This window comes from Triplophysa rosa, linkage group LG6 (assembly GCF_024868665.1).
Source record: "Triplophysa rosa linkage group LG6, Trosa_1v2, whole genome shotgun sequence".
NCBI lineage: Eukaryota > Metazoa > Chordata > Actinopteri > Cypriniformes > Nemacheilidae > Triplophysa > Triplophysa rosa.
The window spans coordinates 24,230,026-24,257,100 of NC_079895.1; the positions used below are offsets into that span (position 1 = coordinate 24,230,026).

At 42.5% G+C, this 27,075-nt stretch overlaps 1 protein-coding gene across 7 annotated transcripts; it reads left to right on the forward strand.

The window, feature by feature from the left end:
- Positions 1–2,803: 2,803 nt before the first annotated feature.
- On the forward strand, positions 2,804–27,075 carry LOC130555485 (NXPE family member 3-like). Of its 7 annotated transcripts, none has more exons than XM_057335736.1 (9): positions 2,897–3,053; positions 11,888–12,035; positions 13,870–13,934; positions 17,166–17,582; positions 17,850–18,265; positions 21,235–21,311; positions 21,405–21,608; positions 21,690–22,027; positions 22,407–27,075. In XM_057335736.1, exons 2-9 carry the CDS (start codon positions 12,011–12,013, stop codon positions 22,599–22,601), a joined length of 1,737 nt encoding a protein of 578 aa, XP_057191719.1. In that variant the 5' UTR covers positions 2,897–3,053; positions 11,888–12,010; the 3' UTR covers positions 22,602–27,075. The 7 variants fall into 7 exon arrangements, with proteins under 7 accessions (XP_057191716.1, XP_057191719.1, XP_057191721.1 ...); XM_057335738.1 differs by having other exon boundaries at positions 11,893–12,035; XM_057335737.1 differs by lacking the exon at positions 2,897–3,053 and adding an exon at positions 3,060–3,649.

Genomic DNA, 27,075 nt, shown 5'->3' on the forward strand with positions numbered 1-27,075 from the left:
TGTGTGAGAGGAAAAATGTACGTGTGTGAGAGGAGAATGTGAGTGTGTGAAAGGAGAATGTGAGTGTGTGAGAGGAGAATGTGAGTGTGTGAGAGTGCTAGAATGAATTTCGGCTTGTACGGCCCCTCATAGTGTTTGTCTGTCTTATCGCCTCCTCGACTTTCGCTTTCTCCTCTTCGTAAGAGTCGTGAATCTTGCTTGTAACAGTGGCTCTCGAAGGTAGTTCATATGTGTAATCGTTAGATGCGATGTGAATAATTTCAAGTAGACCCTCGTCCTCCACTACATTAACTGACCTACATGCTGTAGCCACCCATTTAGCTATCGATGTGGTGAGTCTGTTGCTTGTGAAGTTGTCCATCCGTCTCTGCTGAAAACAATCTAGTGTGGTCTGCCGCGAGGAGGAGGAGAGCTCTCTGCGTCAGTTGTATGCTTCGCCATCAATCAAGTGAAATTTTAAACTCGACGTGCTGCGGTGATAGCTTAATTCACATCGACAATAAATGCAGATCAGTTTAGTCTTGTCGACAGAACCATCAGACATCGTTTTATATATGAATTGTACGTTCAGAAGACCTATTTATTTCTCCATTTCTGTTTGCTGCTGCATCGTTTACTTTCTCAAACTACGGGCAAGGCCAAGGGTCAAACAGAAAATGCGCGCTGCGTTAATCGCACGTTAATAAAATTAGTGCCGTTAAAAGGAATTTGCGTTAACGTGTTATTAACGCGTTAATTTTGACAGCCCTAATATATATATATACATATACATATACGCATACATATATACATATATATACATATACACACATATAAATATACATACATATACCTATACATATATATACATATATAGTGCATGTGTGTGCGTGAGTACTGTAAAACTAAAAAAGTATTTATGCAATTTCAAACTAACGACCCCATACTTAACAGCGCCCTTTTTCCTTCTTGGCCAACCAACCAATCAGTCTTTAAAAGACTGTGTCATACATAGCAACGGGGTCAGCCCCGCCTCCTCACTAAAATAAAAGTTTTTAGGCTTGTTCGACTTGATGCGGCGCCGCAAGATCCGACAGGCGGATGACATCAAAGTACCACGAGAGCGATTCAAAAAACGATAAAAAGTTTGCTTTCGACTCGCTCTCGCGGTACTTTGATGTCATCCGCCTGTCGGATCTTGCGGCGCCGCATCAACTCGAACAAGCCTTTTGTCTTTTCCTTGCTCAGAGTTTCTCTCAGATTGGTCCTGAATCGCCTTAAATTTAAGCTTAGACTCCTACACAGAAGTTTTTAAGCCAAATTAAGAGCTTTCTTAGAGGGCCCTGGGCCCGTATTCATGAAAAATCCTAGCACAAAGAGTTGCTCCTAGTGACAAAATTCTTAGAAATGTGGGCGTTTCCCTTTAAAATTACAGAAAATATCTTAGTAATGTTAGGTAAGAGTAAGAACTCAGATGCAGGAGTGAAGAAAAACAAAGTTTATTCCAATGTCCATGAATATACAATAACAAAAAAATAACCCAGAAGGAAAATAGTTATTCCAGTAACGTCCAGACGGAAATAGTTATTCCAGCAGAGCGCCTCGTAGTCAAATCCACAAGCGTAGAGAGAAGGAATCGCCGTACGAGAAAAAAGGTCCGAACCGGCTCTCTCTGCACCGCCTTACTGTGGGGAAACAAGGAGAATAAACTCTGGTAGCCAAATAACTGTGTAACGAGCACAAACACTGGTAATCCGACCGAAAGAACGAACATTACATCGCCACACCGAGTGAGGGGAGGCAATGGTATATATAGAGAGGCAGAGAAATGAGAAACACGTGTGGGAAATTACTGGCGCTGATGTGAGTAGCTAAACCCGGAACCAGGTGAGAGGGTGTTAAAGGGGAACAAAACCAAAATACATATAAAAAGAAAAAAAACTAGGAACAGGCCTGACAAGTAAAGAAAAAAGTAATTCATAAAGCATCTTAACCCTTAAAAGTATGTTAGCCCGTTTCCGCCAGGCTAGGGAATTTTTTTAGATTTTTTATAAGTCATAATAATGACTTAGTATCTCATAATAATGACTTAAGTATCTTATAATAATGACTTAGTATCTCATAATAATGACTTAAGTATCTTATAATAATGACTTAGTATCTCATAATAATGACTTAAGTATCTTATAATAATGACTTAGTATCTTATAATAATGAGAAACTATGTCGAATTTTCGACTTAGTAACTCATAATAATGACTTAGTATCTCACAATAATAACTTAGTATCTCATAATAATGACTTAAGTATCTCATAATAATGACTTAGTATCTTATAATAATGAGAAACTATGTCGAAATTTCGACTTAGTAACTCATAATAATGACTTAGATATGTCTGTTAATTTCTCCATTTAAAAAGTGATTTATTTGTTTAAATTTTTATGTTGTAATTATTAAATTGATCAATTGATTCGTCATTTTATTTCTAATCGGCACTCCCGGTCCTCCATAGGGGTTAGAGCGTGGCGCTTGCAGTGTAATGCATCTGCCAAATGCATAAAAATGTCAAGGTAAAAATGAACAGTAAAAAACAAACACACGCGAAACAAATATAATTGTAACAGAAATAAATGGCAAATCACTAACACTGTACAGTTTACTTGTACGGTCCTATTTTAATACCTTTTACATTCAGCTTTCCTGAATGTAAAATAAAACAATGTACCTCTCTGAACTGTAGCAACTGCCTATGAAAAATGCACGACACATAAAGTAAAAAGTTAAATGACTTACTTTGCTATTTACGCGGAGATGGCAACCGTGCACAAACTCACAGCCTGGAACTCGCCCCCATCCATATTTATGTAAATACGTCAGTCAAATGTTACTACACAATGTTATGCATTGGGCGTTTTTATTAATCTGGCAACCCTGTGGTCTACTTATTTTAGGACAGTATTTTTGGCCTGCCGTGATGGTTAAGGAATACCTTTAAAACATTTATTTTAAATGCACTAAATGCATTGCATTGAGGAGACGCCAAGCAGCTCACAGCTCAAGAAAGGAAAGAAGGTTTGTGGCGCAGTTTTTCTTGTTATTTATTGTCTGTCGATATATGATTTCCTTGACAACTGACAGCTTTCACTGACAGTTTACGTTTGCGTTTTGTATTCGTAGAGCAGACATACATTAGTGACCTAACATGAGATCGATTTGTTATAGTTCAAGTAACGTTATTGTAAATCTACAAATGGGTCTACCCTTCTTGCACCGCTTTTCAAAACAAAGTTAAACTATAGTACAGATTAGCCTACAAGATAGAACCGTTTATTGTAACAAAGACTTTTAACTTTTTCCTTTTACTTTTTTTAAGTAGACGTCTTTGAAAAAAATATGCCGTACGGGTGATAAGAACACATACCAGCTAACGGGAACCGACGTTTCCTGTAATCGTTTAACTCTGTTTGTACAGTATGACAGAATTTGCGAGCATGCTTGCAAACGGTGCTTTTGGGAAAACACCCGCGGGTTTCATATATTATCTGTTTCACAACAGTTAAAAAACATGGTTAAACCATGGTATAACCACAGAATAACGGGACAGCAGCATAAATATCTCTGTTTTTTAATGTTCATCAAACAAAAGGACTCGATCGCTGCTTTACTGAGTAAGTAATTTTTAAAAGGTTTAATCTATATTTAATTTATACAGTGAAGACTATGGTTTATTTCACATTTGATTATTTAAATTCTGTACCTGCTACTGTTAGACCAACCTGAAACACATTTTTAATTTGTATGTTTGTTAAGTTTTATTTTATTGTTATAGGCCTATTTTATTGTATTTTTATTATTTATTATATTTGTTTGTGCTGTTGCTCATAATTAGATTATTCTTATTTAATTACTTACCGATTAGTTGTCTTTAACAGTATTTGAACAATATATTAGGTAAAAAACAACAACAACAAACAAATAATTTAAATATTTCAAATTTGCCGTTTTTTTCTAAGATTCTTGAGAAAATTGTGTTGACCCAGCTGCAGTCCCATTTGTTGTCAAATAATATTTTTGAAAAATTCCAATCGGGGTTTAAGAGCGTTTTCACACCTAGTTAGTTTGAGCCCTCCAAACGCTCTCGGAGCACTTCCGCGTGTAAATGTGAACAATCCTAGTGATCTCAGACCCCCCTAAAAGGCCCCAAAAGCGAACCGTGGTGGTTCTGAGGTGGTCTGAGTATGGTTCGATTGTGGGTCCGTTTATGGTTCGCTTTATTCCTGACATGTGAAAGCAATGTCCAGGTTCAGTTAGCTTTGGTTTGGTTTTGCATTTTGACATTTGCACCTGGTTGCTTGCCATACCTGCAGTTGTTGATAGTGCATGACTTTTTTCACTGCTATCCTTTTCCTCCTCATTTTTATCAGATGCTTCCCTTTAGTTCTGCGTCAGTCCTTCTCTGTCATTTGTCATTTTAATGTGCCATAGGCATGTGATGACAACATGTAAAGAGGCCATCTTGAATACCCAAAATCCACTGCTGCACGAAAATTCAATTCAATTCAGTTCAATTCAATTTTATTTATATAGCACGTTTCACAATGTGCATTGTTCCAAAGCAGCTTTACATGAGCAAATAAGAAAAACACAGAAAGGTAAAACACAGCACAGTGCATGGTGTTTATAGACCAAGCAAGATCATTCTAATAAATAATATCTAATAAATTAATTAATAAATGAATAAATAAATAAACTGTACAGTTAGGAAAATCTGGGGAGTTCTCATGAAGATGTGAACAGGAAAGGGTCTGAGATCACTTCAATTCCAAAGAGGACCAAAAAAAGGACTGAGTTCTCTTTTGAGTCCTCTGTTGTGAACACCAAAAGGACTGAGATCACATTTGGCTATAGTTCACTTTCTGGATCACTTTAAGTGAACTGGGTTTGGTTCTTTTAAAACAAACTATATGTGAAAACACCCTTAGGCCCGGTTTCACAGACACGGTTTAGCTTAAGCCAGGACTATGCTTTAGTTGAATTAAGATATTTATGTCGCTTTTATGAAAATGCCTTAGAAGAATACATTACTGGTGAGCATCTTGAGACAAAACAATGGCACTGATATATTTTAAGATATTTCTGATATTAGTTATATTCAGTTAAAACAGGTCACACATTCCTTTTAGTCTGAGACTAGCCTTAAGCCTTGTCTGTGAAACCGGGCCTTAGTCTCTTCACATAACAGAAACTGCACTTTTAAAAGTTGTAAATGGTATCTTACTAGAAACAGATAAAGGGAATGCTATGACGCTGGTGCTTTTAGACTTAAGCTCTGCGTTTTACATGGCTGACCACAATATCTTGATTTCCAGGCTAGAGAGCTGTGTTGGGTTACAGGGCAAGGTGCTGAAATTATTATCCTGCCTTATCCTGACTTCATACCAATGCACAAAATAAATTTCGACCATGTAGTATATGATTATAGTGTTTATGAGGGGCAGGGACTAAACTGGTTTAAAGGGAGGAATTAAGAATGAAACAGTTTCAACCGTTTTAATCAGAACTTTAAGAATAACAGTAAGGCATGCAAAACCATAAAACAAATGAAAGTTAAACAATCAACATGTCAGTAAAATAATCTTATTGAAGAAGTTTTGCTCATAAATGTATAAAAAAACATGCAAACTTGTGATTGTTGTATTGGTCATACACATTAGAGCAGCTGTTCAGTCGTGCATTTCATGCTTCACATGCTGCCTGTCTGAAAGGACATAGCCTATATTAATTAGGCCTATAACTGACTGCTAAAAGAATGTAATGTAAATTACTCTGTACCCCTACAACAAAACAGTTAATTAAAAAGTGTCATTCCACATAAGGCCTATAAGCTAAAAATACGAATAAAAGAAAACTGTTGGATTATGATAGGCTACATTGCAAAAAGATTTAAAAAAAAAACATTCAATGCAAGCAATTCTGACTGATGCTGACTGACAACCATATCAGTTCACGTCTCTCCTCCAAACTCCGCCCACAAAAGCTGACTGTTCTCTCAGAAGGTGCGCTCGTGGCCGGGATGCACAGAACATACTTTGACAAGTTGTTTAGTACAGGGAACTGTGTGCACGCGACCACTGTATGATGTCAAAGGATGTCGCGAGCGGCAGGGCTACTGTCAGACCTCCCGCTATGGAGTTTAAATAGACCCAAAACTCCCGCCTCCAAAGTCTCAGAAGTCAACTCAACGAGCGAGCAAGTGTTGAGCAGTTGCGAGAGCATAGAGAGAATCGCGCGCGCGCTCGTCAAAGCCTCTGCTCGCGGACTGAGTTTTTGCTCGCGGAGCAGAAATGCGCCCGCGCGAGGATTCTTTTCCGCTTGCGGATACTGTTCTGCTCGCTCGCGGAGTTTAAATGCGCCCTCGCGGAGCAGCTTTCCGCGCGTGTGTGATGTATGTTGGTTCTTACCACAAGGTGGTGCTCTGTATTCAGATATGCGGGAGCCCTACGGGGAAGACGAATAAGAAACACGGTGTGTGGTAAAAACACTTTGTGTGTGTCGTCTCTTTATTAATATCTTTAGACTCTTAAACTCATAAGCCTAGACAGCTATACAGAGTAGCTAAAAGATATCATATGGTGTCAGAAGTGAAAAGTGGATCAGCTAAAACCTCCAAATGACCTAAGCTTCGAAGGAAATACTGCTGAGAATTGGAGAATCTGGATACAGAAGTTTGAACTATATCTTGTGGCTAGTGGAACATCGGAAAAATCATTGAAGATAAAATGTGCTACATTTCTTCATGTTGCCGGGGATGAAGCATTGAAGGTATTTAATACCATGGATTTTACTGAGGAGGACGTTAATAATTTTGATGTACTGAAAGAAAAGTTCAGAAGTCACTGTGAACCAAGAAAAAATCTTACATATCTTAGACACTTGTTCTTCACTCGGGCACAAGCACCAAACGAATTGATAGATGCATACGTGACTGATTTAAAAAACAAGGCTAAAGAATGTGAATTCGCACAGTTGACAGAATCACTGATCCGAGACCGCATAGTGTGTGGTGTGAGCAATGATCAAATAAGAGCTAGACTCTTGAGAGAACCTGATTTGGATCTGAAAAAAGCCATAGATATCTGCAGAGCGAGTGAAATCACAAAAAAACAGATTAAAGCGCTCCACGAAGAAACTGAAGCTACAGTAAACAAAATAAGTAAAATGAAGTTTACAAAGATTTCACCTGAGAAGAGTGCTACTTCAAGTACAGTGTCGAAGAAAGAAAAGTGTACTAGATGCGGTTACAGCCACGAGCCAAGGAAGTGTCCTGCATTTGGACAAATTTGCAAGGTATGTCGCAGAAAAAATCACTTCGGCAGGATGTGCAAAACACAAAAACAAATAGACAAATCAAAGTATTCGACGAAGAAAGTACATGAGATTGGTCAAGAGGATTTCACAGAGTTGTTCATTGGGGCCATTGAAGAGGAACAGGCTAAAAACAAAGTCAAGATGCAAATCAATGAAGTAAATGATGCCACAGCAGTGAACAAAGACAAATGGACTGAAACGCTAAAAATAAACAAAAGCTCAATTTCTTTTAAATTGGATACCGGAGCAGAGTGCAACGTAATCTCGTACAAAGACTTTCAAGCAGTTGCAGGGAATTCAGTGTCACTGTGCAAATCTAACTGCGTGTTAGTTGCATATTCCGGCCACAAGATGGAGCCAAAGGGTAAAGCAAAGCTCATTTGCCAGTTTAAAGACAATGAAGCTGAGATTGAGTTCCAAGTCCTTGAGAAAGATTCCCCTGCGATCCTTGGAAGACTGGCGTGCACAGAGTTAGGACTGGTCAAAAGAATCTACAAAGTAGACTGTGACGAAAACACACACATCCTGAAGGAGTTTGATGATGTGTTCAACGGCTTGGGGTGCATACCAGGTTCGCATCACATCAAGATTGATCCAGCCGTGGTACCTGTGATACATCCTCCCAGAAGAGTTCCCATAGCCCTAAAAGACAGAATAAAGACAGAACTTAACAGAATGGAAAGCCTTGGAGTAATCGAGAAACAAACCGAACCAACAGATTGGGTCAATAGTTTGGTGACTGTCGTAAAGCCGAACAAACTTCGAATTTGCATTGACCCAAAAGATTTGAACAGAGCCATAAAAAGAGAACACTTTCCACTGAAGACAGTCGAAGAAGTGGTGAGTGAGATGCCAAATGCAAACATTTTCTCAGTGTTGGATGCTAACCATGGATTTTGGCAGATCCAATTAGATGAGGAAAGTTCCAAGCTTTGCACATTCAATACACCTTTCGGAAGATACCGTTTCAAAAGGTTACCTTTCGGTGTATCTTCAGCTCCTGAAGTTTTCCAGAAGTGCATAGCTCAAAGGCTTGAAGACCTGGAAGGGGTCGTAAACATCATGGATGATATACTGGTGTGGGGAGAAAATGTGGAACAGCATGATGCAAGGCTAAGGCGACTTCTAGAAAGAGTAAGGAGCATAAATTTAAAATTAAATCGGGAAAAGTGCAAGATCAGAATGGATGAAATAAAGTACATTGGGCATGTACTGAGTGGAGAAGGTCTGAAGCCAGACCCAGACAAGATCAAAGCAATTGTGGAGATGTACGAACCACAAGACAAATCAGCTTTAATGAGGTTTCTTGGCGTGGTTCAATACCTCGCAAAGTTTATTCCAAACCTGTCAGAGAATAGCGCACCGCTGAGGAAACTTCTGGAAAGTGGTGTGGAGTGGCACTGGGAGTTTTGAAGTACTGAAGTCACAGCTGAGCAGAGCCCCAGTACTCAGATTCTTCGATGTCAACAAGGATGTGACTCTTTCAGTTGATGCAAGTTCGGAGGGTTTGGGAGCTGTTATCCTACAGGAAGGACATCCTGTAGCATATGGCTCACGGTCGCTGACTGACTGCCAGAAAAGGTATGCTCAGATTGAAAAAGAACTCTTAGCCATTGTGTATGGATGTGAGAAATTCAGCCAGTACCTTTATGGGAAGAAAGTTAGAGTACAGTCCGACCACAAACCGCTGGAGACAGTGTTTAAAAAGCCTCTGCAGAAAGCCCCACCACGTCTACAGAGGATGTTGATGAAGCTTCAGCCGTATGACCTGCAAGTCACTTACAAACCTGGTAAAGAGTTGAAAATAGCAGATACACTTAGCAGAGCTTACTTGGAGGAAGAAACAGAACAGCTACTGGACAAGGAATGGGAAGTACATCAGTTGTCATAATGTCTGTCCCTGTCGGAAGAGAAATTACGAGCTGTCAAGGAAGCTACGGTTGAAGATACAGAACTGCAGAGGGTGATGGCAGTAGTTAAGTCGGGATGGCCTAAACAAATCAGAAGTGTTCCACCTGAAATAAGGAAATACTGGACCTTTAAGGAAGAATTGACCCTCTCAGAAGGACTGGTGTTCAAAAATAAGAGACTGGTAGTGCCACAAAGCCTGCGAGCAGAAATGCTGGAGAAAATTCATGAATCTCATTTAGGAGTGGTGAAGTGTAAAGAGAGAGCGAGAGATGTACTGTTTTGGCCAGGAATGGGAAAACAAATTGAAGAATTGGTGTCAAAGTGTGCTGTGTGCAATACGTTCAGACGGAACAACACCAAAGAACCTCTCATCAGTCATGACTTACCAGCCAGAGCGTGGGCAAAGGTATGAGTAGACCTCTTTCACTTCAACCAAGCAGATTACCTGCTGTGTGTAGACTACTTCTCAAAATTTCCTGAAATTGCAAAATTGGAACAAACAACAAGCCAGCATGTGATAACAGCATTGAAGTCTATTTTCGCTAGACATGGAATTCCAGACGAAGTCTTTTCAGACAACGCGGAGCAATTTGTTCAACCTCAAGTCCCAGATATCCGCAGTCGAATGGCCAAACCGAAAGAGCTATACAGACCATTAAGAATTTGCTCAAGAAAGCACAAGAAAGTCAGGGAGACCTGTATATCGCTCTTCTGGAGTACAGGAATACGCCACTTGGTGGAGTGAAGTTATCTCCTGCACAGCTGCTCATGGGCCTTAGGTTGAAAGCCAGATTGCCTACAGCTAGTAAATTGTTACTGCCACAGCTGCACAGAGGAGTGCATACAAGCCTAAAGGAAAGACAGCTAAAGCAAAAGCTCTACTATGATCGTGGAACAAGAGACTTACCCGCTCTGAATGAAGGAGAAAATGTGAGACTGAGATCAGAAAATCGCTGGAAGGCAGCTGTAGTGGTGAAAAAGCATGAAAAACCAAGGTCATATCTGGTACAAACACAGGATGGAGAAGTGTACAGAAGAAATCGAAAACACTTGCTCAAGTCGAAATTCACAGTCAAAATTCACAGAATTCACACCTTCAGGATTCATTTCAGCCAATGATCAATGACTGTGTTCCAGATGAGGTGACTACAAATCCAGTAATGCCACCAATAACAACACCTGAGCTGTTGTCTGCAAAACCTGAAGTTGTGGCGGAAGAGACTGTAAAAGTGACACGTTCTGGCAGAGTGGTTAGGCCACCAAAGCGTTACTCTTATTAAAGTTCATAGGACTTAATATGTAGTAATTTTATTCTTGATGTTATTTTGTTTAGTGACATGGAATTCAATTATTTGAAGTAAGTTGTGAAACCAAGTTTGAAAAAAAAAAAAAGTTAAACTATGTACTGTTTGAATACTGTTATTTTGAAAAAAAAGGGAGATGTGATGTATGTTGGTTCTTACCACTAGGTGGTGCTCTGTATTCAGATATGCGGGAGCCCTACGGGGAAGACGAATAAGAAACACGGTGTGTGGTAAAAACACTTTGGCCCAATCCCAATTCTACCCCTTACCCCTACACTTTCCCCTACCCCTCCGTTTGGCGCGTTCACGTGAAGGGGTAGTGGTGTCTCAATTCTCTTTTGGTTGGAGGGCTAGGGGTAAGGGCCAGATAGTCCTTCAAACGAAGATTTTTCGGGACCTCACTTCAAACGAAGGGCTAAGAGAAATTTCCAACATGGCCGCTCACTCGAGCAAGCAGACCCATAAATGTAAGTAATTTTTGCCATTAATAAGGATTTTTATGACAATTTTTCCTTTTATGTATGTTACATTCAATCTTGTGTTAGTATTTACGGTGATGTTCTTTTAACGTTTGCAAAAAAATCGCTAAAGTTTGCTAGCGGACAGCACTGATTGCACGATACTAGAAAATATATTTTTATGTCATATACCCGGTGCATCGGCACATGTCCTCTGACGTGACGAGCTAGCAACGACGTATATGATGACGTACAACAGTGTAGTATTGGTGTCCCATTTCTTAGCGGAAAATTTGTAGCCCTTCCCCTTGCCACTTTGTTTCAAGAGGCAAGGGGAAGGGCTACAAATTTTCCGCTAAGAAATGGGATTCTCACTCACGCGCGCGCGGATTCAATGCGCGTGAGTTTTAGGTCTATTTAAACTCCATAGCCCGCTTCCGTCTGAAGTAAATTTACCGACCGGTAAAGACGCTTTCATTTGGAAATTTACTTCCGCGCGGCAAGTCCCGTGCTGTATCTTTCTCTGACACTTTAAAATGCTCCACACGCGCACGCACGCACGCACGCACACACGCACGCACACACACGCACAGCCAAAATGTTTGCGGCAGTAATAAAGCGAACGCGTGTGTGTCTCTCTCTCTCTCTCTCTCTCTCTCTCTCTCTCTGCGCTGGTTGCTGCTTGATCGTATCACGAGTCATGTTCGGTAAAATTTATTCGGCCACTTCACATATTCGGCCGAACACCGAACTTGCGTTTTTTGCTATTTTCGGCCGAACATCGGTGCATCCCTACCTAAAATTGTATTTTTTTCTGGGGGGGGCGGGAAAAAAAAGCTCACATGTAAACACACTTTTCTTGCAGTGCAGCAGAGGAAAAGACCTGCATAGAGGAAAAGACCCGCTGACGAAGAAGGAAATGACATGAAAAACATTTATTAATAAAGGTCCTTGAAAGTGACAATTTTGTTACACGTGCCTTTAAAAAATGGAAATTGAAAATCAACAATACAGTAAGTTATTTCAATTTTAATTCACTTCATCTCCTTTGTGTTTGCTATAAATCTGTCTTATTGACCAAAGGTAAAAAAATCTTTCAAACAAATTTAAAGAGAACAGACTTTAAGTTTCTAAGGTCACAAGACAGCGAAACAAGCAGATTTCATTGTAATTGTAACGAGGAGTAACTAGGCAGGATCGGATCCATGTGCAGCATAAAGTTTATTAAACAAAAAGATAAAAGAACAAAGGAAAAAGGAACTAGAATAATCCAAAGTACATTGCGCAATATAACTGGGAACAGATCAAACATTTAATGACTGACAACAGACAAAGGAAACACTGGGGTTTAAATACATAGAAACTAACAAGATAACAAGAGGAACTAATTAACACAAAAAACTACAAAGGACAACAAAACAAGGCACAGAAAGGAAGTAACATAAAAGTTCACAAACACGGACTGGGGTCGTGACAGCAATATTGAATAGGCTATCCCTAAAATATTTATTTTTATGTAATATTAAAAATGTTTTAAGCATTTTATATTCAAAATTTTCACCTTAATCTTCTAACATTACAACTTTAAACTCATTTTTAAGAACAATAAGGTTGTATTTGTTAACATTAGTAACAATGAACAATATATATATTTAGCATCCATTAATCTTTGTGAATGTTCAGTTGATATTAGTTCATGGTGCATTAAGTAATGTTAACAGACACAAAAATGTATTTCAAAAATGCATTAGTAAATGTAGAAATTAACATAAATATTAAATGCTGTAGAAGTATAGCTCATTGGGCGCATTGAACAGTTCTCGTTCCTTAACCATTCCACTCCGTGCCCATCCGGCCCAACCGTTGTTTTATTTTCCGCTGCACGGCTGATAGCTGAACTCTTTAGAACAAACACATCACTTGCTGCCTTGATAATGCAAGAGAAACTATAGAGAAAACTAGCAAACTTTATTTCCTTGTTCAATATCGTGCTATTTTGGCAACAGATAGAAACTGGTATCTAGGCAAACGTGACAAAAATCCCGGGCAGAGAATGGTTTGTAATCTTGCCGTGCCGAGCCAGGCTCACGTGGAAACATAATCGTAACCGTTTTAGAATGTGCTAAGGTATGGCGAGATGGTGGAAAAGCGCTCATTAGCCCCTTTCACACATACAGTCTTTACTGGTAAATTGGCAGCAAATTGCAGTTAACAGATCATGTGTGAACAAGACCTTTCCAGTAAATCAGTACTCCCAATTGCACTGTGCGAGGCACAGTGTCGTTGGGTTAAGAGCAAGTGTATGATCCAAACATCAACAACACATTCGGATATAAAATCACACCCCATCATATTTTCAAATATAACTTGGGTTGTAGCGCAGCAATTTGTAAGGAAACTTCTGCTTAATGCCATCATATTACTGGTATTTTGGGACCGCTGTATGTACGCTGTCGTACCGGTAAAATGACAGAATGCCATTGCTTGTGTGAACAGCATATTTGTGTATTTACCATAAATTTACCAGAATTACTTTACCAGTAATTTACCAGCATAACATGTTAGTTCATGTTAGCTAATGCATTAGCTAATGTTAACAAATACAACTTTATTAAAGTGCTAACAGTTTTCCTCTATATTCTATTTTTATCCATATTTTAAGTTAGTACTTGGTTCTGCTTTTTGTTGATAAATACTAGCGGTGACGTTTCACGTTTCACAACGCGATTAAGTAGTTGCAATGAGCTAGGTTGCTTACCAAAGCCAGAACCCGTGTTCACAAGATACTGGTTCATGACCCAGGGACCTGATTTGTCCTATTTCAGTGACAAATGATTCATTTCACAGTTCACAGGAAAAACCTGTCGTTAAAGATGCTTATTGGGATGTGCCTTGGAATTCTATGTTATCTGGTGAGTCATTCCATCATATCTAGTTGTGACTTATTTACATTGTTTTTTGATGATTTTGATGATGAGTTTTGTATGTATAGTATGCAGGGAGTTTAGGTTGGAGTAAGATTTTCCAGCTTGGAAAACAAAAACCAAAAACGTCTCGGTTACGACTGTAACCTCTGTGTCCTGATGGTTGTGTTGAGAGACATACTGGGGTTTGATCTTGAGAACCTATCATCTCCGAGAGGAATTTAAAACGCCAATGGGCTTGGCAAATGGCACACGCACGCCAGTCCCCGCCCCGTGCATACGGGTATAAAAGGGAGGTGGCGGCGGCCATTCACTCATCTTTTGGGCTGAGGAACCTGAGAGACATCTCCCGGTCGCTGCAGCAGGTCAGCGAAGCGTTGTGTTCCCCTTCAGTTGGTCTCTCGACGTTGTGTTGAGAGACAGACGGGGACCTATCTTAACATGCCACGGCACTGAGCCGTATCACGACCTCAAGCGGAGCAACACTGACTAGGCTAGCGAGTCACAAGTGAGCGCTACCAAGAAACATAATCTTCCAGTGAGAACAGTACTTAGTAGTCTACTGAGAGACTCGTACCGATGGCCGCACAGACGGTGGCGTTCGTCTCTATTAGCGAGACGCCGCCCGGCACCGTGAGGAACACTGGGGAAACACTGCTCTTTTTGATGAAGAGTGTGCTACGGAGGCCACATCCTGCCAAAAGGGGAGGTTACATGTGGAGACACCAACATGGTCTCACCGGTGGGGAGAAAAACATGCGAAAAAATGCGCCAGCCCGAGTAGGGGGGGCAGAACCCAGGTGGGGTAACCCACCGGAGGGAAGGTCAGAGGTTCGCCAACAGGGGAACCAAGAGTGAGGAAATCAACATACGGGACGACCCTGCAGGGGAGCAACAGTCCGAGTATAGGGGTCCACCTGAGCAGGGGTGACTCTAACAGACCGCTCCGCCCAGTTACCGCAATTGCCAATGCTTAGTGATGGATGGAATGCCTGTACTTCGCCCTAAGGGGGAAGTAGGGAGGCTAGAATAGTGTGCTAGACTCGCCCGGGGAGGGGGAGAAGGCGCTTTCGCAGGCATACGCCCAACCCAGTTGCCGGCCTCACACGCCAGTGGCGTGTAAGACACGTGCTGAAACTGGTTCCACGCGGAGGTTGTAAAACCTCGCGAAGGTACTGGGCGTAGCCCAACCCGCAGCACTACATATGTCTGCCAGAGAGGCACCCTGCGCCAGTGCCCACGAGTAGGCCATACCCCGGGTAGAGTGGGCTCTTACTGCAAGCGGGCACGGGCGATCTTGGGACCGGTATGCCAAAGTAATGGCATCCACGATCTAGTGCGCCAATGGAACACAACACGTTGGAGGTTGAGTCTTCCTCCCCAGAGGAAAGCGCCTGCAGGTTCACCCGGAAGGGAGTGGTGGGAACCTTGGGCACGTAACCAGGCCAGGGTCTCAGGACAACGTGAGAACTACCGGGCCCGAATTATAGGCACCCATGGGACATGGAGAATGCCTGGAGGTCCCCCACCCTCTTGATGAAAGCGAGCGCCAGCAAGAGAGCCGTCTTCATCATCAGATGAGGAAGACTGGCGTCTCTGAGGGGCTCGAAAGGGGCCGTACAAGGCCCTGTAGGACCACAATAAGGTCCCAAGAGGGTATGGAGCACGGTCGAGGTGGATTCGCCCTTCTCGCGCCCCTGAGGGACCTGGTGACCAGGTCATGTTGACCGAGGGATTTACCTCCACGAGATTGTGATGAGCAGCAATAGCGGCTACATACACTTTCAGCGTGGATGGGGAGAGGTTGCTCTCGAGTCTCCTCTGTAGAAAGGCCAACGCTGACCTGATCGGGCAACTCCGTGGGTTCTCCCCGTGGGAAGAACACCAGGATGAGAAGAGATGCCACTTATAAGCGTACAAACGTCTAGTGGCGGGGGCTCTAGCCTGCAGGACGGTCTTGTGGACCACCGGCAGCAAGCCACTCAAGGTCGCAATTCTCCGCGGGGCATCCCCTGACGAGAGAGTGCATCGGCTGCCTGATTCAGGTTGCCCGGGATGAAGGTGGCTCGCAGGGATTTGATCACCTGCTGACTCCAGAGGAGGAGGCATCGGGCGAGTTGTGACATCTGCCGTGAGCGTATGCCGCCTTGATGATTAATGTACGCCACGGAATTCGTGCTGTCTGACCGGACTAGCACGTGTTTGTCCTGCACGAGGGGTAGGAATCTTCTCAGTGCCAAAAGGACAGCCAACAACTCTAGGCAGTTGATGTGCCACCACAGCTGGGGACCCGTTCACTGCCCCTATACTGCGTGCCCGTTGCACACGGCACCCCACCCCTGCAGGGAGGCGTCTGCCGTAACCACAAAGCGCCTTGAAACCTGCCCGAGTGGAACCCCCGCTCGGAGAAAGGCCAGATCTGACCAAAGGGTGAGGGTGCGAAGGCACTGAGGCGTCACCTTAATGACGCCTCATTAAGGTGGCCACCTTAATGGCTGCCTTGCTCCCTGAGGGGAGCTAAGGCAGCCTCCACGAGTTTGGTAAAAATCCAGGGAGACAGGGCCAGACCGACGGGCAGGACCTTGTACTGATACGCTCGTCCCTCGAACGCGAACCGTAGGAGCGGCCAGTGTCGAGGGAGGATGACGTGGAAGTACGTGTTGGTGACGAACTGCCCAGGGAAAGTCTGCTGAGAGGGAGAAATCCGCTGCTTCGTGTCGTAAATCCATCAGTCTGGAAGGAGAATTCTCGGAGAGAAGAATCGCTTGACATGTACCGTCATGCAGGTTCCAAAGAACAAAAAGATGAGTGAATGGCCGCCGCCACCTCCCTTTTATACCCGTATGCACGGGGCGGGGACTGGCGTGCGTGTGCCATTCACCAAGCCCATTGGCATTTTAAATTCCTCTCTGAGATGATAGGTTCTCAAGATCAAACCCCAGTCTATCTCTCAATACAACGTCGAGAGACCGACTGAAGGGGAACTTACATTACAAGTGTATTGTGATAGTCAAAACATTTGATTATAATTTCATTCATTAAAATTTTAGGTGAACTGTCCCTTTAAATTTTAGCAGGTCAGATATGGACTTGTCATTCAATGGTTGTGTGCTGCCTAAGAGAAGATTAATTAGGCATATATTTTTTTTTCATTCTTGAAAAGTGTGCTGTATATAGGTCCCGTGCTTTCATGACACTAAAATTATGATGTGTTTGCAGATATATTGGTCTTATATGGAAAGTGAAAGGGAGAGACAACCTCCATACATCTTTTTAGCCCAGCACTTTGCAAAACTTCACGCCATAAACACCTCCACCTCCCCTGCTGAAAATGTCTTAAAAAACAGTTCAATGGAGTCTGATTCACCAAAAAGCTCATTTAATCCCGAATCAGGAATCAATTCAGAAAATGATTTCAAATCACAACAGGCTCGACCAGATGGATTAATCACTAATGTGTCCATGAGTACAAGTCCAGCATACTCCACATTCATCATTCAAAACCTGAAGGACAGCTATCAAATAGGAGAGGAGCTTTGTGTTACTATCCATGCAAGAGATTTTAACAACAAATCCAAATGTTATGGAGGGGACTTCTTTCAAGCCAAGCTGTTCTCATCCAAAAATCCCCAAAAGGTCAATGCATTTAAGTGTGTCTGTGTTTAACACTCTTAAAAAAGGTGCTTCAAAAGGTCCTTCGATGCCACCGAAGAAAAAAGTAAGAAAGAGATGGTTCTTTAAAGAACCTTTGACTGAATGGTTCTTTGTGGAACCAAAAAAGGTTCTTCTATGGCAGCTGTGAAGAACCATTGAAGCACCTCTATTTTTTAAGAGTGTAAGTACCCATCTTTATCACATCTACCCGGTACAGTTGTTTGAGAATTAGGAATGTTTTTCTCACAGGCTAGTGTGTTTGGGGAGGTGATGGACTTGTCAAACGGCTCCTACTCTGTGTGTTTTCTTCTGCCGTGGGTGGGACGGGCACAGGTGGCCGTCCGTCTGATCCATTCCAGTGAAGCTGTGGAGGTCCTCAAGCGTCACAGAGAAACAGATTCTGACAGGGTTTTCTTTAACGGATATTTTGAAGGACCAGCACCAGATGGGGCCAGGTTGCGAGAAACAGTGAAGTGTAATGTGAAGTGGGACAAGAATGGACTGGAGAGGATGGGATCTGGAGATTGTTGCTGTGAATACAAAGATTCTCGTACTGGGGAGGAATGGCAATGTCAAAGACCCAAAATCTTGCCATGCAGTGCTCGCGTTTATCACTCTATGGGCGGCTATATTGACAGACTAACTGGAAAAGAGGCAATTTTATTGTGAGTTTCAAGGATTTTTTGTTAATATATAAATATTTACCCCATTAACTCTGCGATGCGATCTGCTCTATATAGCTGGGAGCCATATTATTTATTGTGGAATGTGTCAGGGAGAGCGTGGCGGAAAGAACCCAATAGCAGACAGGCAAGGGAGACGAGGGCTTAACAGACAAGACTTTAATAACACAAAACAGGGCAAAACAAAAGACCCGCAATGGGGTACAAAACTGGGACGAGAAATTAATAAAGATAAATCACGACACGAAGACTCACTGAACATTAGACTAATAAACACTAGACGGAGACTAAACTAACACTTACTACAAAAGACGAATGGCAACAGGAACAGTCAAAACAGGAAACATCAGAACACAGAAGCACAGGTACAAGGACCGTAATCCACATCGAACGTAATACACGAGCACAGGACAAAGAAACATGAGGGCATTTATAGATAAGACAAATGAAGGATAACGAGCGAGGGCAGGTGTGAAACATAAGACACGGCAGGGAGACAATACAGGAAACGAGAGGGGCGGGGCCAATGATGAGACACTGGAGAGAACGCATGTTATTGTCAAAAGGACAATAATATGTTTCTCTCCACACATAACCAAAGACTTTGTCATGGCTCTGCTACAGGACCAAGAAAAACATGACTAAATGAAGCAGAGCCATGACAGAAGCCCCCCCCCCTTTAATGAGCACCTCCAGGTGCTCACCAAGGGGTAGACGGACGAGACAAGACCGACTGGGTGACAGACAGAACAAGGCAAAACAAGGAAAACAAAATCAACTGTAGACACGACAAAATAACAACAGGGCTTGGGTGAGCCAACAAAAATAACAAACATGGGAGGGGGGGTGGGGTCAAACAAGGGCCCATAGGGGGCAGTCCAAAAGGGTTGGGGGGAATAGTCCTAGTCCCCGGCTGCGCTCGAGGGCGCGGAGTCCTGGGGGACTTACGGCAAGTCCTGGGGGGGACAGTCTTTGACCCTGGGAGTTTCCCAGGGGCCGGCTTGGCTGCTTGGCTGGAAGGCTGGCTGGACAGGGCTTGACGTCGGCTGGAAGGCCGGCTGGACACAGGGCTTGACGCCGGCTGGAAGGCCGGCTGGACAGGGCTTGACGCCGGCTGGAAGGCCGGCTGGACAAGGCTTGACGCCGGCTGGAAGGCCGGCTGGATCACCGGCTGGGACGCCGGCTGCATCGCCGGCTGGATCACTGGACTGGACACCAACTGGATCACCAGACTGGACGCCGACTGGATCACCGGACTGGACACGACACTGGACACCGGACTGGATGCCGGACTGGACGCCGACTGGATCACCGGACTGGATTCCGGCTGCACCGGACTGGATTCCGGCTGCACCGGACTGGATTCCGGCTGCACCGGACTGGATACCGGCTGCACCGGACTGGATACCGGCTACTGCACCGGACTGGACGCCGGCTGGACCACCGGACTGGATGCCGGCTGGACCACCGGACTGGACGCCGGCTGCACTGGACTGGCTGCCGGCTGCACCGGACTAGATGGTGGCTGGATCACCGGACTGGACGCCGGCTGGACACTGGCTGATGCACCGGCTGGGAGGGAAGTCCGCGCTGCCCGCCGCTGCCTCTTTCTCTTCAGCCGAGCCACCCGCCTGGAGGTCGGCTGAAGGAAAGAGGCAAAGGGTGCGGCTGGCTCCGACTGGGACTCCTCAGACGTGGAGCCCCAGGACTCACGTCTCCCCCGCTTCCTGCCGAGGCTCGCTGGCGGCAGAGAGGACAGTGTGGCGACGCCCACAACCCCGATCCGTAAGGGACCGTCCTGGGGATTGCCGCCAGCCCCATGAGAGGCTCCGCCATGGACATTCCCCTGGGCTCCTCACGATTCATCGCGAGTTCGACCTGGTCCACGAAGCCCAGGTGTCTCAACCGGCTCATCTCAGCTGGCTCGAAGGGTTCATCGAGGCAGCTGTTGAATATTACTTTCAACTCTGCCTCGGTGAACCCCGAGTAGCGCGCGGTGGACAGGAAGTCCATGGCGAAGTCTTTCACGGGGGTCCCCCTCTGGCGGAAGCCGAACAGGACGTGGGCCTGGCGGCTCCTGTACGCCTCGTCCGACTCCATGCCGCCCGCTGGGTTCTATGTATGGCTCGTGTATTCTGTCAGGGAGAGCGTGGCGGAAAGAACCCAATAGCAGACAGGCAAGGGAGACGAGGGCTTAACAGACAAGACTTTAATAACACAAAACAGGGCAAAACAAAAGACCCGCGATGGGGTACAAAACTGGGATGAGAAATTAATAAAGATAAATCATGACACGAAGACTCACTGAACACTAGACTAATAAACACTAGACGGAGACTAAACTAACACTTACTACAAAAGACGAATGGCAACAGGAACAGTCAAAACAGGAAACATCAGAACACAGAAGCACAGGTACAAGGACCGTAATCCACATCGAACGTAATACACGAGCACAGGACAAAGCAACATGAGGGCATTTATAGATAAGACAAACGAAGGATAACGAGCGAGGGCAGGTGTGAAACATAAGACACGGCAGGGAGACAATACAGGAAACGAGAGGGGCGGGGCCAATGACGAGACACTGGAGAGAACGCATATTATTGTCAAAAGGACAATAATATGTTTCTCTCCACACATAACCAAAGACTTTGTCATGGCTCTGCTACAGGACCAAGAAAAACATGACTAAATGAAGCAGAGCCATGACAGGAATGTCTCTGTTTAGCCAGGTTTAGCCAACTAGAATGTATAATGATATGCTGTCCTCTACTGCCTAATGTTATAGGAAAACAAACAAAAACTAAAAATGCTGGAGAGCACCAAACCGAGGCGGCTATTGGCAGCACCATGTTGGATTAACTCACGTATTTAGTCATAAACTAGTTTTTAGTTATGATAAAGTTATGTTAAGGCAGAATGACATACATACATTTCCTTTTTTGCAGGTCAAAACCAAACCAAGATATTAACCCAGGTGAAAAAAGCATCATCAACATTGCTCATTCGAAAAGAAATGTCACTGGTATGTAATGGATACTCAGAAGAGCATCCCAAGAGCGTGTTCATTATTTCATACATTTAGATGTTACACTCACCATTTCACATCACCCTGCAGATGAAAGAAAGAAATGTCGTCCTGGTTTGCTTACACCAGTTCCATCTGGCTTTTACCTGGATGACGTGTGGACGTCCTTTGTGTGTAGCACCCGTCATTTTACTCCCCAAACAACAACACAGTGCCTGAAAGACAAACAAATCTACATGATGGGAGACTCTACCATGAGACAGTGGTTTGACTTTTTGTTGAAAACTGTACCAAGTGAGATTAATTTGTAACTGTATTTGCATAACAAATCACATTCAAACATGAGATCATCATTGTTGGTTTTTCTCACTGCAGCGTTGAAGCAGATGGACCTCCATGTACCATATCAGACAGGGCCTCTTCTAGCAGTAGATGTGGAGAACAACATTTTCTTACACTGGAGGTCTCACGGTGTTCCTCTGCGCTGTCTGAAAACAGAAGTCGCTAATCTGCACTACATCAGTAATGAGATTGACGATCTGGCCGGAGGGCCTCGCACAGTTATTGCCTTTAATCTGGGGGTCCATTTCACCACATTCCCTCTGGATATCTTCACCCACAGAGTGTTGAGGATCCGCAAAGCTGTCCTGGATCTTTTACAGCGGGCACCAGAAACTACTGTTATAATCAAGACTGTTAATACTGGATTTAAGGTAAATGTGTTTAAAGGAACAGTTCACCCAAAAATGAAAATTCTGCCATAAATTACTCACCTTCAATAAATGTGTTTGGTTGAACACAAAGAAAGATATTTGGAAAAATGTTAGCAACTGACAGTTCTGGGGCACCATTGACTACCATTGCACTTCCCACTATGATAGTCAATGGTGCCCCAGAAATTTCAGTTGCTAACATTTTTGCAAATATCTCTCTTTGTGTTCAACAGAACAAATACATTTGCCATGGTTTGGAACAACTAGAGGGTGAGTAAATGATGACATAATTTTCATTTTTGGGTAAACTGTCCCTTTAAATAAAAGGCAGCCATTCTGACATTGCTTTTTCATGCAATTTTTTCTGTTTTTGTAATAGGATGCGTTTTCCAGTGACTGGTATTCTTTGCAATTGGACAGAATTCTACGACAGGCTTTTCAGGATGTTGGTGTTTATATTTTGGATGTATGGCAAATGACATCCTGTCACTACAACAAAGACAACATTCATCCAGGTCCCATCATCATTAAAAATGAGATAGACGTATTTCTTTCTTTTATTTGCCCGGACTAAACAGAAGCATTCAGAAAGTGAAACATAACTTTATTGTTTTGAGGTATGCAGGGTGTAGGCGTTGGAACAGGAAATCTCACATCCTCAGCACAGATGTGTTCACTAGCGAACCGTGAAGTTTGAGCCTTGGCCCTCTGCGCATTTATCAGATAAAATGTCATTGTTATGCAAAATATAACAGCAAATATGCACAATATGTTACATTTAAGACTGACCACAGTCAAAATCACTCGTCACAAATAAAGCTAACGTTAAGCAACAAGAACGGTCTTATAAATAATAAATAACTTACAATTTGATGATCAAATTGCTTGATAACAAAGTCTTCCTCCTGTTGTTTTCAACAACGTTTATCAGCTTTTCTCTCTTTTTTCCGAGACTTGATAACAAAGTTCATCCACATGCTTTTTTGAATGATGTTTTCAGCATTTCTTCTTCTTTTGCAGTTTTTTGGCGGTTTGGCTAACCATCTTCCTGTGCTTCTTCTGCTTTACGAGACTGTTGGTAAACAACCCCCCAGATGGCGGAAAGTTAGCAATTTAGAAAAATAATATGATTAGTCAGTTTTACTGTTACTCAAAATGAATCTCTCCTATTGATTTTCTGTACTGTCAGCCAGCGGTATGCTAATAGAAGGCTCCCCAACTCCGTGTAAGCAAACGTTCGACTTCTTGCAGCATGCGCAGACAGCCTATGACATCGCAGAACTGCGACTTTTCCGTGATCTTGAATTACTCTCGTGAGACTTGGAAATCTCACGTGGATAGAGTCCGCATCGATCCAGGAAGTCAAATATACATATCTAATAGGGAAAATCGGCCGACTTTTATTGAAAATAGTATTTTTCAAATAGTTTTTAAATATTATTTTTTACGATAGGTTTTTACATTCGAAAACATCAAAATCAATAAGTAATAGGTTATTTTCTACCCGGGTTTTGAGGCTGTCTCGACAAATGCTCTGTTTTAATGGGCATGCCACATTGAAGACTTGGAAGTAAACGCCCACTGCTATGATTCGATAGCAGTTTGCGTAGTAAACTTACTTGGAGCCTTCTGTGAATTTGGTTAGACATGTAACGTTAGGTTACACATTATCAGGACATATCAAGCGGTCTCTAACAAAGCAATAGTGACGCATAGTCGGATCCAATATTGACTGCACAGCACTGCTATTTAATTTTAGTCTCTCCGCAAATCCAGTGCCTTGTTCACAAAGGAATCCACCATGAAATGAAGCGAACAAATGCTCAATGTTTCACCCACATGAGCAGGAATGTACTCAAACTTCAACCACGCATTCCTAATATCAGAATCTGAAGGAAGCGACTGTGTTCTTCCACAACCAGGCGCTGCACAATGTTGCATGTTTGTTGCTCGGCCGCTCTAAATAAAAATAACAGTGAAAGAAGTCCTCACTTTTGCACATATGACACGGGGCTAGCCTCCCTCGAGAGCCCTTCGCTAAAGTGACAGGGTTGTCAGATCTTCACAGACAAAATAAGCAAATAAAGACGAGACAAAAACAAACCTTAAAATGCAAATTGTTTATATATTTTATAAGACCAAAAATTCTTAAAATCTGCAACAGACCCTTTATTAAGACCTAAGTGCCGAGGCTTTTTGATCTAAGACCAAACAACAAGCATAAAAGTGCTTATTAATAACAAACATGGCAACACAGCAAAAGAGCGCTGTGTGATGTAGCCATCCGAGCAAACACAACACAGCGCAATATCAGCAGTTTAGTTTAAACTGAAGGACAAAACGAATCTTTAGCCGAAAAATATGTCGCTATGGTTACCAGTTTTTCAATCATCACAAATGCGGGAGTGTATACTATAGCTGTGTCTGAATTCACCCCTATCTCCTATATAGTGCACTATATCGTGTGTCCGCCATTTTGTAGTGTTGTCCGAATTCGGAGTAAACAACTCACGAATTCGGAGTAAACAACTCATTCCCTACATTTGTCAACTACTTTTTACCCACATGCATTCAAAATCAGAATGCATTGTGGGTAAAAAGCAGTTGACAAATCTCACTCATATTTCACTCATATTTCCCATGATACAATGCGAATCAACCGTCTGATTAGAATCAGCTGGAGGAGAGTGACCGTTAATGCCACGAATGTACATTTATACACTTGTGTTTGTTCTTGTTGACAGTTATTGTCTACTTTTTGAGAATAAACAGATTAAATGAATGTTATATTTTGCAGTGTTTTATTTTAAATATATTAAGTAATTTTATTAATAAATTTAATAGTAAATAAACGTGGCAAACATTTGTTTTCTTCTCTTTATTAAAAACTAATACAATAAATGTGACAATGTAAAAAAGCCACACAGGTGTAATATAAACGTAATGACGAATGTCCGCGACAGTACTGTCAGACGCAGGATATATTACGTCAGTGTCCGAAATTGTTCACTCATTTTCATTCACTTCTTCCCCATATAGTGGACTATTTAGCATTCGCTATATAGGGAATAGTGAATGAGTGAACAAGTGAGCAAAGTCAGACGCAGCTGAAGTGTGGCTAAAGTCATTTGTGAACCAGTGGGCGGGACTAGAGAAGTAGTCGTTGATATTTTTCTGTGGAGGCGGTGTTCAACCTATCTATGTCATAGACAGGTGCATTCCAGGACCTGGCGTTCGCCGGGTCTGTTGTCAATAACAGTTGTAATTTCAGTTACAAGGGCGTTTTCAGTTCTGATGCTTACAGGATGTTTGCTTGAATACGATTCCCGCTTATATAACAAAAGCTCGGGTTAAAATTGAGGTCTTAATTCATTGCCCCTTTAAATAAATAGAAGGGAGATCACAAGTTCAGTTAAAAGTAGCACAAAATGAGAGATGTTGTCACGACTGAGGCAGAAGAACCCAAATGCAGGCAGGCAGAGGTGAAGGGGTTAACAAAGAGCTTTATTATCAACAAAAGAACACAAAACAAAAACCCACGATGGGGTATAAAATTAAAGACAGGGATAACATAGACTAACTATCAAATAAACTGACATGACACTGGAAAAGAACTAAACTACACACTTACTGGAACAAACACGATCTGGACAGCGGGAACACGAGCACGAGCATAAAAACTGTAATACAGGTAAGGGCACGGGAAGACAAGGCATACACTCCGACAAGCACATACAATATACGAGCACAGGACAAAGAAACATGAGGGTATATAAAGGGAAGACAAATGAGGGATAATTACACGGGGCAGGTGTGGGTAATGAATCACTCAAGGAAAGATAACAAGGAAACGAGAGGAGCGGGGCTAATGACAAGACATGAGAAAACACATGAGATGTCAAAAAAAAAAACATCTCATGGCTTTCTCACAAATAACCTAAGGCTTTGCCATGGCTCTGCTACAGGACCAAGAAAAACATGACTAAGGAAGCAGAGCCATGACAGATGTGTCTAAGCTAAGGATATTTTGTATGTTGGCCCAAAAATGAAACCGATTGTGTTGTTTTAAACACAACTGTTCTAGAGTGTTGGAAAAAAGCATACGTTTGCTATTTTATCAGTTAATAATATTGGTTCTGTTTTTGACTACACTGCAGTCACTCTGGGGCATGATTCAGTAAGTTTGGGAGTTGTATGTCATTTAAAGCATCTGTTGTATGACATTTTTGCTAAGCCTTCCTGTCACACCTATCATCTGTAGTGCCCTTGCGATGTTATCTGTTAACTTCCTCAGTGATTGGCAGAATGTTCGATTCTAAATGGGTTCTTGGCTCATTGTTTCCTGTTTCTGAGTTTCCTGTTTTTAAGCTTTTGCTTTTTATTCAGATTACACATTTGCCTGAGTTTTGCCTACACGTGCTATTGACCCCTTGCCTGTTTATTGGATTACTTACACTTCCTAAATTCTCCTCAAAGCTGAGCTTAAATTCACTCTACAAACACAGCTTATGCATCACACATACAACATTTGTAAGGCATCTTTAATGAAATTCAAGGTTTTGTCAAAGTTGGACATCACTTTTGGTCACTGCTGTATATGTGTGTCACATGCAGTGTATTAAACTGTTAACTTATCCCTATATGTATAGATATGAATGGATACATTTAAGAGCTATTTTCCGTGTTTATTGTTTGTGCTGGAAAATGACTGCCTTGACTATAGTGTTAGTGTCAAGGGTATTTAAAACGTGGAGTCATGTGGCCGGAGTCGCCCATTATCAAGTTAAGGACACCATCTGTAAGAAATCCCTTCACCAGCACAATTTTTTGTTCTAGTTCAGGAAGGATGGTGATTCTACTATGATGAGCTTTAACAACGAATATGACTAATACCGACTTATTTTAAGCTCATTTATAAAAATCTTTTACACTCTAAATGGGAGCGTTTCATTCAGACTGCTGTCCTATTTATGAAACTGAGGTGAAAGATTGTATTTTAAGGTGAGTAACATTGCTAATAAAGGTTCACAGTAGTAAAAATGTTTTGT

Excerpts from the sequence above, each read along its gene's own strand:
- LOC130555485 (XM_057335733.1), top strand. The coding sequence starts at position 6,816 with ATGGATTTTACTGAGGAGGACGTTAATAATTTTGATGTACTGAAAGAA.